Source organism: Rhinolophus hipposideros (assembly GCF_964194185.1).
Source record: "Rhinolophus hipposideros genome assembly, chromosome: 6".
NCBI lineage: Eukaryota > Metazoa > Chordata > Mammalia > Chiroptera > Rhinolophidae > Rhinolophus > Rhinolophus hipposideros.
This window is the reverse complement of record NC_138052.1, coordinates 68,072,433-68,088,326: the sequence shown is the minus strand read 5'-3', so window position 1 is coordinate 68,088,326 and position 15,894 is coordinate 68,072,433. Positions and strand designations below refer to the sequence as shown.

The window sequence follows — 15,894 nt, the reverse complement described above, 5'->3', positions numbered from 1 at the left end:
ATTATATATTACAGGATAACGTTATCAAGGTTTAATTTTTTGAGCATGTTAATACTGTTATGGTTATTCTAAATCTGGAAGTACATGCTAAAATATTGGGACTTTTATTTATTTATATTTTTTAATTGGGGAAGGGGAACATGACTTTATTGGGGAACAGTGTGTACTTCCACTTTTCCAAGTCAAATTGCTGTCCTTTCAGTCTTAGTTGTGGAGGGCGCAGTTCAGCTGCAGGTCCAGTTGCCCTTGTTGGTTGCAGGGGGTGCAGCCCGCCATACCTTGCGGGAGTCAAGGAGTCAAACTGGCAACCTTGTGGTTGAGAGCCCACGCTCCAACCAACTGAGCCATCTGGCACTGGCCCTTGTGGGAATTGAACCGGCAGCCTTCAGGGTTAGGAGCACGGAGCTCCAACCGCCTGAGCCACCGGTCCGGCCTTTGGGAGTTTTAAATGGTTTAGAAAAGCCGTATGTATACACATATATTTGCTCTATCTTACATACATAGACAGTTGATTAATATAGATGAAGAGATGTGGGCGTTCACTGTACTTTTTTATTTTTTTCTAGTCTTGAAAAAATTCAAAATTCAAAATTGGCAAGTTTGGGAAGCAGTTGAGAAGAGTTGATGCTTCATCAAATGTGCATCTTCTAAATGTCAAACCTATGCATAGAACATGGTGTTTGGGTAATTTAATCCTTAAAATTGTATGTTGTAGGAAAATCTGTATGTTGCAAATTTAAGTAGCATTAATTAGAGAAAGCCTTTCTCTGAAGGCAGACGTTTTGATTCCAGTGCTCAGACTCTTTAATCATAAAACTAATCAGTGTTCTGGTAGTCTCAACCAAGTTGTGTAGAGCTCTGAGTTCCATGTTAAAGAATTTAGACTTGATTGTTTTACTATTGAGTGTGGTCCTAGCTGTGTAGGTCATTACCTGGTAGCTTGTTAAGAATGCAGAAACTTGAGTTTGATTTAGGCCTATTGCATTTTAACAAAACCTATGTCTACATCTGTAAAATCTGTATTTGTTCCACATTCAAGTTTGAGAACCACTCTCCTTGGTATTGTTTTTACATTGCTGGTAATGTTGAGCTTAAATAACTTTAAGTTGGTCCTAATCAGCATCAACAGAATTGATGCTGATCCTAATCAGCATCAACAGAATTATTTTCTCAGTTGGGGAAAGGTTTAGAATTCAACAATAATTTAAACTTTGGTAACCCATTCTTAAGGTAAGAGTAATTTGTAATTGACATAGTAAGCATCTTTTCTGTACGTGAGTATTGGCTGTTAAGGCGGAGGAGAGTTATTAAATTTTTAAAAAATCAGTACCCAGATACAGTTTTAACTTCTTATGTGGTATAATTATTTTTACGTTTCTGTATTTAGAAGGGTATTTTGATAATACCTGGTAGAGAAATGCATTGTGTTGGAAAATGAAATTAAGAAAGTCTGTTAATTTTCCCACAGATATCGAAGCACAGATTCGAGAAATTCAAGGCAAGAAAGCAGCTCTTGATGAAGCTCAAGGAGTGGGCCTTGATTCTACAGGTTATTATGATCAGGAAATTTATGGTGGAAGTGACAGCAGATTTGCTGGATATGTGACATCAATTGCTGCAACTGAACTTGAAGATGTAAGTTACAAAGTATACAAGAGTCAAACATTTTTTGATGGAGAGCAAGAAATATAAAGGAATTTTCTGTTAGAGTTATCTGGTATAATCGGGGGAGACATTTTGGGATTTGGGAGATGTTTTAGAGGATAAAACTATTGAAAGTGTCCTTCCTCTCTAAGGTTTAGAAACTTCTGGAAGTTCTCAGTTCTGAATCTTTATGTTAAAACTAGTTCATACAACAAAGCACCTGCAAATCATTAACCATTGTAAAGTAAATCCCTGTTGTTATATCCTGAGCTCTATCCAGAGTAGCCCCTGTGAGAAGTGACTTCATAGTAAATAGCCATCTGTCTTTGTGACTTGATTTCTGACTTGTGCTTGGTGCTGCTTTTCCCACCTTGGCATCCTAGTATTAATGGACTTTTCATGGCTGTTTCAGTTACTATGGAGGATGACCACACCCCCAAAGTGTTGCTATGTATTCCACATAGTTTGTATTTTGGTGAAATAGCTGTCTATTTTTGTGTGATTCAGTAACATTCCACGTATATAGAGTATAGACTTGTTATTTTTATGACATTCAAGCCACATCTTAATAGCTGGTGCTTTTTAAAGAGGAAATTGAAAAGTCCCAAAGGTAAAATTTCTAGATGCCAATCTACAGACATTGATGGTTTCATGTTCCAGAAGCTGAGGGGGAAATTACGGTTTCATTTTTAAATGAAATCATGAGGTGTTAAGATCTTGTGTTACCTACTGTTATACTTTTTATACAAATAAAGTAACAATATAACATTTCCTGTTTTTACTAGGAAAACAAATACATTTAAAATTAATTACATTGTACTTGTTTCTCTGGTTAAGCCCTGTTTCAAAAAACAAGGAAAGTGGAGAGTTTTAGATAAGCTGTTTGTAGTTTCTAAATTTGAAAAACAAATTTCATCATGCCTTCTGTGAGAAAATGTAATGCTCAAGTTTTTCTTCCTCATACCTACTTTATTTTAATTGACTTCCGCAGTAAGCATTCCTCGTTTAATATTTTTAAGAGTAGAGAGAACTAAGTTTCATTTCTTTAATGGCTTTTTTGAGTTGAAAAGGAAACCTAAGTGTTTACAAGTTTTATGAACAAGGGTTTAGCTATCACAGTTTTTTTGATTTCATGTTGAATCTTTGTATATTATAATTTTCAAGTTCTGATACTTTGTTTATGGCTTTGGGGGGACATTTCTTTGTAGGATGACGATGACTACTCATCATCTACAAGTTTGCTCGGTCAGAAGAAGCCTGGATACCATGCCCCTGTGGCATTGCTTAATGATATACCACAGTCAACGGAACAGGTGACTTTTTTTTCTTTTTGGTTAAAACCAGGGTTTATTTAGCCAAAGAAAACTGAATGTCTCAATTCCTAGGGAAGCCCACATGTTTTAGGAATCAAGTTCTTACAATGTTTTGAAGAGAGTTGATTTGGGAGAGTTAAAAATAATGGTTAATTTTATAAAGGTAATCATTTTATGAAGAACTGACTATGAAAATGTAGATATGTGTATTGTTACATTTCCATATTCCGTATTTTTTCATATTAACATCCCTAAAATGATACAGATTTTTTTTTATTAGTAGGCATTTAAACATTTTTGCATGTTTTATTGTGTTCTGAGTTTTTTATGGTATTTTGTTTGGTTATTTAATAAAGTGGATATTAAGTAAGACATACTTCTTTTCAGTATGATCCATTTGCTGAGCACCGACCTCCGAAAATTGCAGACCGGGAAGATGAATACAAAAAGCACAGGCGGACCATGATAATTTCCCCAGAGCGTCTTGATCCTTTTGCAGATGGTAATTCTTTCCCACTTTTCTATCAGTATTCACAAATTTATTTGTATTAAGTTGTCTTTAGCCCTTTGATTTTTTTTGGCATGCTTATGAATTTGTTTTTCTTTTTTAAAATACCCCTTATTATAGATGTGTATAGATTTGGTTGAAGTCACAGATACCATATTCTTCATCTTTATAATGCAAGTTTTCTTTCCAGGTAGAAGGACAAGAAAATAATGAGCCAATGCCATAGAAACGCAAAGGGTTAAAGGTTTTTCTTTTACGTTTGTTTTGGGTACGCTTTCTATACTTTGAACAAATATGTTTTTCTGCTCAAAATACTTTCAAGTTATTGAAAGTTTTCATTCCAAATCCTAGATTTTAGGATTGTTACTTTTGAGAAACTGTTTCTCACGTTAGAGCTCCCCCATATTGCTCTAAATGCAGTTTAGTAAATGCACCTGCTTTGCTTTAAGCATACTTAAAGTTAAAACAAAAGTATGTATACAAAGACTTTGATATTTTTAATAGTTGGAGTCTGTTTTGCTAATTTTAGTGTGCAGGTCAGCACAAGGGGCATAGTGAGCCTGATGGAAGCTTTCCTCAGGTGAGTGAGTTTCAAAATCAAAATTAGGTGCCTGTTTCTTAAAATGAGATTCTGCTGCAGGTTTATAAATTAGACTTTTTCAGCCTGCATGAATTAGTAGGGATATTCTTTTTTTACTTGCATAATTGTAATTGATTTAAACATGTATGTCAGAATTCACAGGCCCATACTAACTGTCCTTAATTTCTTTCCTACAGCAGTACTGCTATATGCCAGTCCTGTCTGCATTCTTAAGGGTGCAGTTCAACACATCCTCTCTAGATTATGGTGAAAAAGTATTCCAAAGGAAGTCTTATCAGAGCTAGTGTCAGAAAGAATGACACTACCAATTGGGCATGATCTTCAGCATAGGAAATGTCTTAGAATTTTATTATATTTTCCTAAATTGTGATGCTATACTACTGTATAGCTAATTATCACATTTCTAAAACGTAGTGTGCCTTTGTGAATCTTGTTTTATACTATTTGGGCTTCTTTAAGATATTTTGAAGTTTGAAAAGCAAATATTGAAACCTTAACCAAGAGACTAACACATCTCTTTGTACAACCACTTTTCTTCTGTGTGCATCATAATGACTGTTAGAAATAATATATTCAAGTAATATGTTTTTAGTTGTAATTTATACTTTCTAAGAAAATGAAAATATGTTTCTGGGTCAACAAAACTTAAAAAGCATGAAGCCCTTTTTAGTAACATGACATCAGAATGAGATTATAGGTATATTTTTAAAAATCAGATTTTCTAAACTGTAACTGTTTTAGAACTTTTAAAGAACTTAATGTATGAAGAACTTATCTAGTCATAGTTAATTGTAGTCAGGATTTTAACAGCTTGCAACAGGTAATGTTTTGAATATAAATATCTTTCCAAAGTGTTACTAATGGTAAAGAGATAATTTTCTAGGCTTCTATTCTGCTGCTTGAAGTCAGAACTGCTGATGGAGACAAAGGCAAGAAAGTGTACGTATTCCGGATTAGCAACCCAGGAACCCATCACTTCTGAAGACTAAACTGTGCTGTCATTTTGTTTTTATATGCATTAAAATATTTGTTTTAAACTGCTGTAGATATGTTTGTGTTCAAACAGGTTAAATTGATCAGCAAACTCAATAAAAAGTAAGATGTATAATTATTAAAGTTTTCCACCAAAAAAATTTAAATGATTATGGAATAACATAATGTTAGAGCAGGGCAGATAAATCAGTTGAACCTAATTATCTTTTATTTATTGTACTCTTGTCCTGTTGCTGTTCTTTTCTGCAGGAGGGAAGACCCCTGATCCTAAAATGAATGCTAGGACTTACATGGATGTAATGCGAGAACAGCATTTAACTAAAGAGGAGGTATGCACCTGCTTTTTGTTTTAATGGTTGTGAAAGAATATAAAGTTGAGATTGAGAGACTTTTATATTTCCTTTTTATTTGCTGCACAGGTAACATTTTAGTAGTAGTAGTGAAAATTGAGAGAAAATCTTACCCAAAATTCTACCACCTCCTAATTATATCCTTTTTTAGTCCCTGGCTCCTTGGCTATATACACACATATGTATCTTTTAGTGAATATATCTGTGGGGAGAATTTATGATGTGTATCTGAAGCTAGTGTGTGAGGGAAAGCCAAATAGTTAAATCATTCCATGAAAGACCTCTTAATTCTGCCATAAGATTCAGTTTGGACATGGATGGAGAATTCTGAAGAATTCCTACTAGCCTACAGAGATTGCTTTTTCTTTTTTTCCTTTTTTTCTTTTTTTTTCATTTTTTTCTTTTTAATAGTTAGCTTCCATAACTTTATTATGAATATTTAACATTCATAATATTGTATAGATTAAATTGGGTGATGTACGTATGCTATGGATTAAATGGGGGGACGGGACCCCACTTAAAAATCACAGGGTAAATTACATGTACATTTGTTAGGAGACGTTTTATATATATAATATTTACACAGTTATAATTAAAATTTTTTCACTTTTTGCCACTTTTTGAGTTTTAGATAAAACTATTTTTCAATGGAAGCATTTTGGTTCTCCACCCTTAGAAGATTTTATTTCACTAATTACATAAAATATGATGCTCTGTGTTACAGATTATGTGCTTGCTCGTCTATTGTACAGAAAGACATTGTATAAAACTAGAAATAGAAAGAAGAGAAGGAAAAATAAGGAATGGTAACTACGAGTAGAATAGAAAGGAGAATGAGTGAAGAATAACATGACATTAAAGAGAAATGACTACTGATGATATAAAAATAGTACGCTGAAAACATTTTAAAGATATTCACTGCTATTCAAATATTTTCAGAGAGAAATTAGGCAGCAACTAGCAGAAAAAGCTAAAGCTGGAGAACTAAAAGTCGTCAATGGAGCAGCAGCATCCCAGCCTCCCTCAAAACGAAAACGGCGTTGGGATCAAACAGCTGATCAGACTCCTGGTGCCACTCCCAAGAAGCTATCAAGTTGGGATCAAGCAGAGGTGATTTCATTTTATTTTTTATTACTATTTAAATTTTTTTTTCTCATATGGAATGTATTAGTCCACTCTCATTGACATCACAACAAGGTATCACAGATTTGGTGGCGCAAACAACAGACATTTATTTTCTCAATTTCTAGATGCTCAAAGTCCAAGATCAGGGTGCCAACAAAAATGGAGATTTTGAACAATTGATGTGCTGTTACTCACCTAATTAAGAATTTCTCAACCCTGAGTAACATATAGAATCTTTTTAAAGGAAAAAATACTGGGTCTTAAATTTGTTCTAGTATTCATGAAAGTTTGCAAACATAAAGCTAGATATAACTCTTGTGTTGGATAGAGCACCCACCTTCAAAACAAATACACAAAAGTATACTACAAAACCTATAGAATATTTAAGAGTCATTATTGGAATTATTTGCTTACACGAAATTACCCACTGTTTTGATATCTATACTGTTTGTGCTGTGCAGGTTCTTTTATTATCAGGTGCTGTCTGATATGCCCTATATTACCTACTAGTCTGTTCAAACTGCCATGAAATCTTTGATTACTTAAATCCACTTCTAGTCTTTTTTCAGTAATCTTGCCACCATCAGAGTAATATTACAAACGTGATTGTAAATATAAACTCATTTCAAAGATTGAAATCATGTGGCAGTATCTAGTTAAAATTACCTAAGTGATCCAAAACATGCTTGTATTAAATACACACAAAATTGAATGAAAACACAAAAATAGTATTTCTTAGAACTCAGTGGTATATGTCTCTAAGCACCAGTTTGAAAAGTACTGATAATAACTAAAACTGAAATTCTTTGATTGCAGATCTAGTGACTTAGTGACTTTTCCAAAGTCATAAAGCTATTAATGGACCAAGAGTCATACTCAGAATGCAGTTGAAAAAACGGGGGCTTTTTTCACTGCTCCAAATTAAAACTTGAAAATGTTTTTAGGCAAACATATTTGCTAGAAAGTAGGTATCCTTTAAACAGGAGAATGATCTATTCTAACTCTTAATTATAGAGAATAGAACTAAAACATTTTTCATTAGTTTCAGGTGTACAGAACAACATAGTGATTAAACATTTATATACATCACAAAGTGATAGCCCCAATAAGTCTATTACCCAGCTGACACTGTACATAATTATTACAGTATTACTGACTATATTCCCTATGCTGTACTTTACATTCCTGTGACTATTTTTCTTTAAATTATGGTTGACATTCAATACTTTATTGGTTCCAGGTGTACTAAAACATTTGTTTAAAAAATTTTTTAACAGAAACTTTCTAGTTATTTTTATGTGGATATATAGGGTGTGAAATAATTATTTTTTTTCTGTTAAGACCCCTGGACATACCCCTTCCTTAAGATGGGATGAGACACCAGGTCGTTCAAAGGGAAGTGAGACCCCTGGAGCAACCCCAGGCTCAAAAATATGGGATCCTACACCTAGTCACACACCAGCGGGAGCTGCTACTCCAGGACGAGGCGATACACCAGGCCATGCAACCCCAGGCCATGGAGGCGCGACTTCCAGTGCTCGTAAAAACAGATGGGATGAGACCCCTAAAACAGAAAGAGGTACTACTAGTGGGGTTTAGGTGTGTGTTTGCGTGAAACGTTGACTTGATGAGTGGTATATTTATAGACCCAAGGCTGTTCTCTAGTCCTGGATTGAGGGGCAAATAACAAGCTGTTCTAAGGACAGATAAAGAACTAAGCATACATATGCCTAATTCTTTTCCCTTCTTAAGGAATTTTAAGATCTATTTTAGTAAAGCCATTAGGAAAAAGTAAAGTTTGTAGGCCATAACCTCTTGTTTTTTTATTAAAGTATACATAACAAAATTTACCATTTTAACCATTTTAAATGAACAATTCAGTGACATTAAGTACATTCAGTGTTGTGCAGCCATCATCACTGTTCATTTCTATAGAATTTTTATCACCCCCAACAGAAACTCTGTACCCAAAAAACAGTAACTCCTCATTTTCTCCTCCGTCCAGGCCCTAGTAACCTATTCTACTCTATAAATTTTCTTAAATATTTTTTATGTAAAGCATCTAGAGCTGTATTTCATTAAATGTTTATGTAATTAGCTGTGGCAAGTTAAGATTTAATCATACATTTTCTATATTAAAATTTTGAAAAGAATTTTTAATGATAGGTACAATGCTTAAACATGTAACGGATGAAAGAGGCAGTATAGAATTGTACATGCAGAGTAATCTCAACTGTGGAGAAATAAAAAGTGGCTCGAGATACATAAAGTCTCTGGGTTGTGATATTATGGTTGGTTCAAAAAATTCTTTGTTTCCTATTACTCAATGTATTATTTCTGTAATCAGTAAAGAAATGAAACCTAGTGAAAGGAAGGATAAATATGAAACATTAAAACTTAAAATGGGCCTCCATTTTAGGAATATCCTATTTTTGAACTTGATCAGTTAGACTGTCTCTGTTAGCTGTATGTGAATAAAAACTAATTTTTTGATCGTGGTTAAAATTTTAGACTTACTCACTCTTTTTTCTTTAAAGATACTCCTGGGCATGGAAGTGGATGGGCTGAGACTCCTAGAACTGATCGAGGTGGAGATTCAATTGGTGAAACACCTACTCCTGGAGCCAGTAAAAGAAAGTCACGATGGGATGAAACACCAGCTAGTCAGATGGGTGGAAGCACTCCTGTTCTGACACCTGGAAAAACACCTATTGGCACACCAGCAATGAACATGGCTACCCCCACTCCAGGTAGAAGCTCTTATTGGAAATCACTTTTTTCCCCCAGAAATATTTTGAGTTTTTTTCTTTGTGTTATTAATGCCTATTTTTAGCAAGAATAACAGGATATGAAAAGCCTTGGTTTGAGTTTATAATGTAAAAGTAATTTAATATTAGAATTGATCTTAACTGTCTAAAATCCTAAGGACCTATGAAATGATAAAGTTTTGCACTATGGATTGTTATAGAAATTGCTTTTTCGGTAGGTCACATAATGAGTATGACTCCTGAACAGCTTCAGGCTTGGCGGTGGGAGAGAGAAATTGATGAAAGAAATCGCCCACTTTCTGATGAAGAATTAGATGCTATGTTCCCAGAAGGATATAAGGTAATAACATGGAGTATTAACGTGATGGTTTTTAGGATGTGAATTTTATTCTAAATATTTTTTGAAAAAATTGACTGGTTAAGTTTGCATTGGCTTTGCCCAAATTTACTATTGCCATTCCATTCTTTTTGCTATTTCCAAGTATATTTCAGTTCCACAAAGTCATAGGAATGAAAAGAACTGAATGACATGAAGCTTTTTATTATTTTTGGAAGATGAGAAATCTCAACAACTTCTAGGACCATATACTTTGAGAATTGCTGCTTCAGTTTATCAAGATTAAGCTCACATTAGGTTATGGTTAATTAATTTGGTGTCTCACAAGATTTTCAGATTTTCTGTATGTAAAAATGTTCATGGATTGTCAGTGAACACAAAGAATGTTCTCTTTCCATAGCAACTTCAAGTTTATTTTGAATTACAAAATTTTCTAGGTACCTGGGACTCAGAGACCATTTGCTGGTGGTCTAAAGGTAGTTTGTGTGCATATAGCTGGTGTCATAACCAGGGCAGGAACCCAAGTCATCTGATGGCCTTTACTGAGCCTTTGCCGCCAGTGCCTATTTGCATTTTAATAGTTTGTATGTATTTTCCCCCGTTAGGTTTGTGTTAAAATATTTGTCTCAAGTGTGCATGAATTTTTCTGTTTTGTAACTTCTTATAGCTTCCACATAAAGCTGTGGGTATAGACATTCTGCAATTTACTATAGACAGCCTGAGTTTTCTCAATTGCAGTCATTGATTTTCTTAATATCAATCAATAGCAGGGAAAAATCCTCCTTAGTGAATCTTCAGTTAATTTTTTTTTGGCTTAATCAAATGGTTTATATTTTGCAGGGCTTTGGTAAATACTTTGGTTTTAACTATGCATTTAACTCATTTTTGTAGAGTGATTTAAATACTTTGCTTTCTAGTGCAGCAATTTTTGTGAATTATTTTTATTTTATTAAAATACAACTTTTTATATGTTATGTGCACTTTTGTGAGCTTATTTCTATTTATATGACATGCTGGCTCACCAACATGTTTATGTAGATTAATGTTTAAAAATGATCGGAAATTTATAAGCCTGCTTCATGCATCTCATTTTTACACACTCCTTAATATACTTAAATTAGCAGATGAGAAATATGGATATTTGTCATATATGTTTTAAACTTAGGATGGAAAAACGGGATCCATGGTAATTTGTCTCAGAAACCTTCCTAGCTAATAAACTAAAATATTTTAAGTGCAAGTATTATTCATTATGTTATTCCTTAGTTCATAAAGTCAAGAAAATCCTAAACTATCTTTGAACTGTATCAGGTACTTCCCCCTCCAGCTGGTTATGTTCCTATTCGAACTCCAGCTCGAAAGCTGACTGCGACTCCGACCCCTTTGGGCGGCATGACTGGCTTCCATATGCAGACTGAAGATAGGACTATGAAGAGTGTTAACGACCAGCCATCAGGGAACCTTCCGTTCTTAAAACCTGATGATATTCAGTACTTCGATAAACTTCTGGTGAGTGAGAATAGAGATAAAATGAATACTTTGTATTTAGGAATTACAAACTGTCATGTCTTTGCCCACTTTCACATTGTTTGCTCCTGCCTCTTACTTAGGTGGATGTGGATGAATCCACACTGAGCCCTGAGGAGCAGAAGGAGAGGAAGATCATGAAGCTACTTTTGAAAATTAAGAATGGAACGCCCCCCATGAGAAAGGTACCTGCCGGGTCATTCATCCCTCAGTTCATTCAGCCATTGGACTCATAATTTTATGCTTAGAAGTTTGTAATTAACCATTTCAGCTTTTACCAGGGGCATAGTGTGAGGGAAAGAAAAATGTGTAACATGCATGACTTTGCTTTTTAATCACAGAATTTTATGTTAATAGGGATGTTGAAAATGAGATCTCTTTATTGTTTTCCTTCAAAACACACTGCATGACAACTAAGTGGAAATATGTGAGGAATTGTGTTAGTATCAGATGTTTCTTGAAGGGGGCCAGTCCTTTAGAGGTAGTTAAGTAAGGAGTTTTATATTGTAATTCCTGTGGCTCCATTGTTCTGTTACCTTTTATTAACTGAAACCATTGAACTTCTGTCATAGGAATTCAGTTTTGATGGGAGTTAAATCAAGCTACTCTATGTAAAATGTAAAGTTTACACTAAAATATTAAGTTATAGAAATCATGGAGTAAATTGCTCATTCAAAGTGCTTAACTACAAAGTTACATACCTTTCACTCTCCCTCCCCCGCAGGCTGCATTGCGTCAGATTACTGATAAAGCTCGTGAGTTTGGAGCTGGTCCTTTGTTTAATCAGATTCTTCCTCTTCTGATGTCTCCTACACTTGAGGATCAAGAGCGTCATTTACTTGTCAAAGTTATTGATAGAATATTATACAAACTTGATGACTTAGTTCGACCATATGTGCACAAGGTTGGTTCTCAAGTAGTGTTCTTAATGGTTTGGTATTTTTTAATATAAAAGGATTTCATGAATTTTTTCTTACCAACTTATATGTATTTGTGAAATTTAAAAATTGTAAAAAAGTAATAGTTAATGCTATCTAGAGATTCATAATAAGAAATTTTTTACCCCTTGCAAGACACTTAGAATTATCTATGTTAGATTTGCATGTCTTCCTAGACCTTTTTCTTTGCACAAGCACTCATCACACCTACACAAATATGTGTGTGTGTATAGATAGATGTAAGGTTTTGCCATTTTTGCTCTAATGGGTTATTATTCATATGTTTTTAATTTGCCTTTATTGATACTAGAATAGAATGAGAAAATGTATGTTTCTATAGCATGCCATTTAGTTTTAAAAACCATTTTTTTGGTGGTGATAATTATGGCTTAGAATTGTAAAGTGTAGATATATGTATGTTCTTTTTTTAATAGTAACTTTTTGTTAATTATTATTAAATATTAACTATTAGTCTGCATGGTTAACAGTTCTCCCAAATTTTCATCTTTAAATGGGGTTTGAAATTGTGCAATTAAAATTCTTAATTTGTTCCTTGATTAACAAAGTTCTGGTAATTATAAATTTCCTAGCAAAATGATACTTTTGTATGCTTGAAATGACATGCTGTAATAAATTTTTTTTCCTGTATGTATATAATTTGGTTACATGAGGATGGCATCAGTAATTGGTGTGAAATGTCACTTCTCTTTTTCAGATCCTTGTGGTCATTGAACCATTACTGATTGATGAAGATTACTATGCTAGAGTGGAAGGCCGAGAGATTATTTCTAATTTGGCAAAGGTATTTACATTGTATTTCTAGAGAAGAAAGTTTTCTATTTGTTGATGAGATTATTTGATTATAGAAGGCAGTGGTTGAGGGTTAATATTATCAACTCACGAGTGTCCTTTTTTCCTGACCTTTTAGGCTGCTGGTCTGGCTACTATGATCTCTACCATGAGACCTGATATAGATAACATGGACGAGTATGTCCGTAATACAACAGCTAGAGCTTTTGCTGTTGTAGCCTCTGCCCTGGGCATTCCTTCATTATTGCCTTTCTTAAAAGCTGTGTGCAAAAGCAAGAAGTCCTGGCAAGCGAGACATACTGGTATTAAGATTGTACAGCAGATAGCTATTCTTATGGGCTGTGCCATATTGCCACATCTGAGAAGTTTAGTTGAAATCATTGAACACGGTAAGTGGTTATATAACTTTGTCCATCTTTTATAAGACAGGTGTCTTGAAATTAGGGCTGCTGATATGGCGTGATAAACGGAAGGTCTTCAACTACATAAACACCATATAGTTTATGATGGGATTTGTAATACATGCTAATAGGCCATGGTTCATATTGGCTTTTGCCAGGTTTTGTCTAATGTGAACAGATCCTGCAATTAGGTTATTATATTGTTAGACTCCGGATGACAATGTGGAAATTAGGTAATATTATTGCTTAATTAAAACCTGTTTTTGGTTTTATAGGTCTTGTGGATGAGCAGCAGAAAGTTCGGACCATTAGTGCTTTGGCCATTGCTGCCTTGGCTGAAGCAGCAACTCCTTACGGTATTGAATCTTTTGATTCTGTGTTAAAGCCTCTATGGAAGGGTATCCGCCAACACAGAGGAAAGGTAGATCCACCAATTAGATTTTTTTTCTTATTCATTGAAGCTAAGGCTACTTTAATAGTTACTAAGTATATAATACTTTTATTTTAAAATAGGGTCTGGCTGCCTTCTTAAAGGCTATTGGGTATCTTATTCCTCTCATGGATGCAGAATATGCCAACTACTATACTAGGGAAGTGATGTTAATCCTTATTCGAGAATTCCAATCTCCTGATGAAGAAATGAAGAAAATTGTGCTGAAGGTAATTGTTCCAAATTGTTGTACCATATTTCTTAATCTAAATTGGATGTGTTTCGTGGTTCAAAGAGAATTTTAAAGCATTAAAAAAAACACAAAAGTATTGTATATTAAGCTAGGACTGTGTTTATTACTATTCTTTTGTAACTGTTTAGGTGGTAAAGCAGTGCTGTGGAACAGATGGTGTAGAAGCAAACTACATTAAAACAGAGATTCTTCCTCCCTTTTTTAAACACTTCTGGCAACACCGAATGGCTTTGGATAGAAGAAATTACCGACAGGTAAACTTTTATTGTAAAAAACATTTTCAACTAGTTCTTTAGTCAATTTGAATGCACGTTAACTTTTTTTTTTTCCTGCCCTGATTACTTCATGATTTGTATGTGCTTGATTGTGAAAGGAAATGGATTTTAGTCAGTTAACTTCCATTTTGATTTTGATTCTAGAATATATAAGCCAACTATGAATTTATGTCTTTGTCTAGTAAATGAAATGCTTGAAGGAAATATGAATATAATCTTACCTTAAATTACCTTGACTTAGACTCATTTAAATTTTTTTGGTCATTTGTCTCTTAAAAGTTTTAAAAATAGGTGTTAGTTCTCAGCATGCTTACTAGCTGAATAGTATTTTTAGAATACTTGGTTTTCATGATGTCTATTTCCTTGGAAAAACAATAAATTCAATGTTTTTTCCCCTCTTTAGTTAGTTGATACTACTGTGGAGTTAGCAAACAAAGTAGGTGCCGCAGAAATTATATCCAGGATTGTGGATGATCTGAAAGACGAAGCTGAACAGTACAGAAAAATGGTGATGGAAACAATTGAGAAAATTATGGGCAACTTGGGAGCAGCAGATATTGATCATAAACTTGAAGAACAACTGATTGATGGTATTCTTTATGCTTTCCAAGAACAGACTACAGAGGTAATGACACTAATCATGACAGGTTGCCACTGACCTTATATTTGGAAAAAAAGCATATTTTCAAGCAAATATCACTAAAAAGTAATTGAATTTGAAGTAATCTAAATGCTCATGTAATCATTCAGTTGGCCACGAGGAAATACTCTTCTACCTGAAGTTTTTAGATATCATTTTGTTAAACTGAATGTCAGTATATTTCAACTGTTGAGTCACTAACTGAATTCTAGTTTCCAATGAATAATTTTTTACAGTAACTTGTTATTTTTGGGTTTTTTTTTTTTTTTTTTTTTTTTTAGGACTCAGTAATGTTGAATGGGTTTGGCACAGTGGTCAATGCACTTGGCAAACGGGTCAAACCTTACTTGCCTCAGATATGTGGTACAGTTTTGTGGCGGTTGAATAACAAATCAGCAAAAGTTAGGCAACAGGCAGCTGACTTGATCTCTCGAACTGCTGTTGTCATGAAGACTTGTCAAGAGGTAAACTTTTATATCAGATAAATATATCTTCACTTTTATATCTTTACCAAATTTAATGTGAATATTAACATTTTAACACTTTTTTGATTACAGGAAAAATTGATGGGGCACTTGGGTGTTGTTTTGTATGAATATTTGGGTGAAGAATACCCTGAAGTATTGGGCAGCATTCTTGGAGCACTGAAGGCCATTGTAAATGTAATAGGTATGGAATTTGCTGCTTGTGTAAGAATGTTTTTGTTTCGGTTTTTAACTTTTTTTGTTTTTTTGAAAGTAAAATACAGTCATGTTTAGGGGTTGAGTAATGATTTTTACACTTTTTTTAGGTATTTCAAAATCATAGTTAAGTCGGGATGTCACAGTAGTCTTATCTCCCCAAACCCATTTATATTTTGCTTTAAAAGAGAAAAGAGGGCAAGTTTAGGGCTTGTAAGAGAGGTGGGAATAGTCACAACTCAAAATAAAAATAGTGTCTCTCCTGAAATGTATTGGTGAGGCAACTCTGAAGTTTTAATTT

General features: G+C 34.0%; 1 protein-coding gene across 7 annotated transcripts in view; it reads left to right on the top strand.

Moving 5' to 3' along the window:
- SF3B1 (splicing factor 3b subunit 1) overlaps positions 1-15,894 on the top strand; it is a 48,402-nt gene that overhangs the window by 25,101 nt on the left and 7,407 nt on the right. For 4 of the 7 annotated variants that reach the window (XR_013993541.1, XM_081051835.1, XM_081051837.1 and 1 more), the window contains 19 exons: positions 1,469-1,635; positions 2,853-2,957; positions 3,345-3,459; positions 5,309-5,388; positions 6,349-6,519; positions 7,876-8,113; positions 9,072-9,284; positions 9,521-9,642; positions 10,951-11,148; positions 11,250-11,351; positions 11,891-12,070; positions 12,820-12,906; positions 13,033-13,303; positions 13,591-13,736; positions 13,829-13,975; positions 14,127-14,252; positions 14,677-14,898; positions 15,195-15,377; positions 15,471-15,582. Coding sequence is in view for 5 of the 7 variants with exons in the window: in XM_081051835.1 (XP_080907961.1) it covers positions 1,469-1,635; positions 2,853-2,957; positions 3,345-3,459; positions 5,309-5,388; positions 6,349-6,519; positions 7,876-8,113; positions 9,072-9,284; positions 9,521-9,642; positions 10,951-11,148; positions 11,250-11,351; positions 11,891-12,070; positions 12,820-12,906; positions 13,033-13,303; positions 13,591-13,736; positions 13,829-13,975; positions 14,127-14,252; positions 14,677-14,898; positions 15,195-15,377; positions 15,471-15,582 (2,985 nt within the window). In the remaining 2 variants the exon portion in view is untranslated. Of the gene's footprint in view, positions 1-1,468; positions 1,636-2,852; positions 2,958-3,344; positions 3,460-3,655; positions 5,006-5,308; positions 5,389-6,348; positions 6,520-7,875; positions 8,114-9,071; positions 9,285-9,520; positions 9,643-10,950; positions 11,149-11,249; positions 11,352-11,890; positions 12,071-12,819; positions 12,907-13,032; positions 13,304-13,590; positions 13,737-13,828; positions 13,976-14,126; positions 14,253-14,676; positions 14,899-15,194; positions 15,378-15,470; positions 15,583-15,894 lie in introns of those variants that run through there. The other 3 variants (XM_081051838.1, XM_081051839.1, XR_013993542.1) reach the window with 3 other exon arrangements.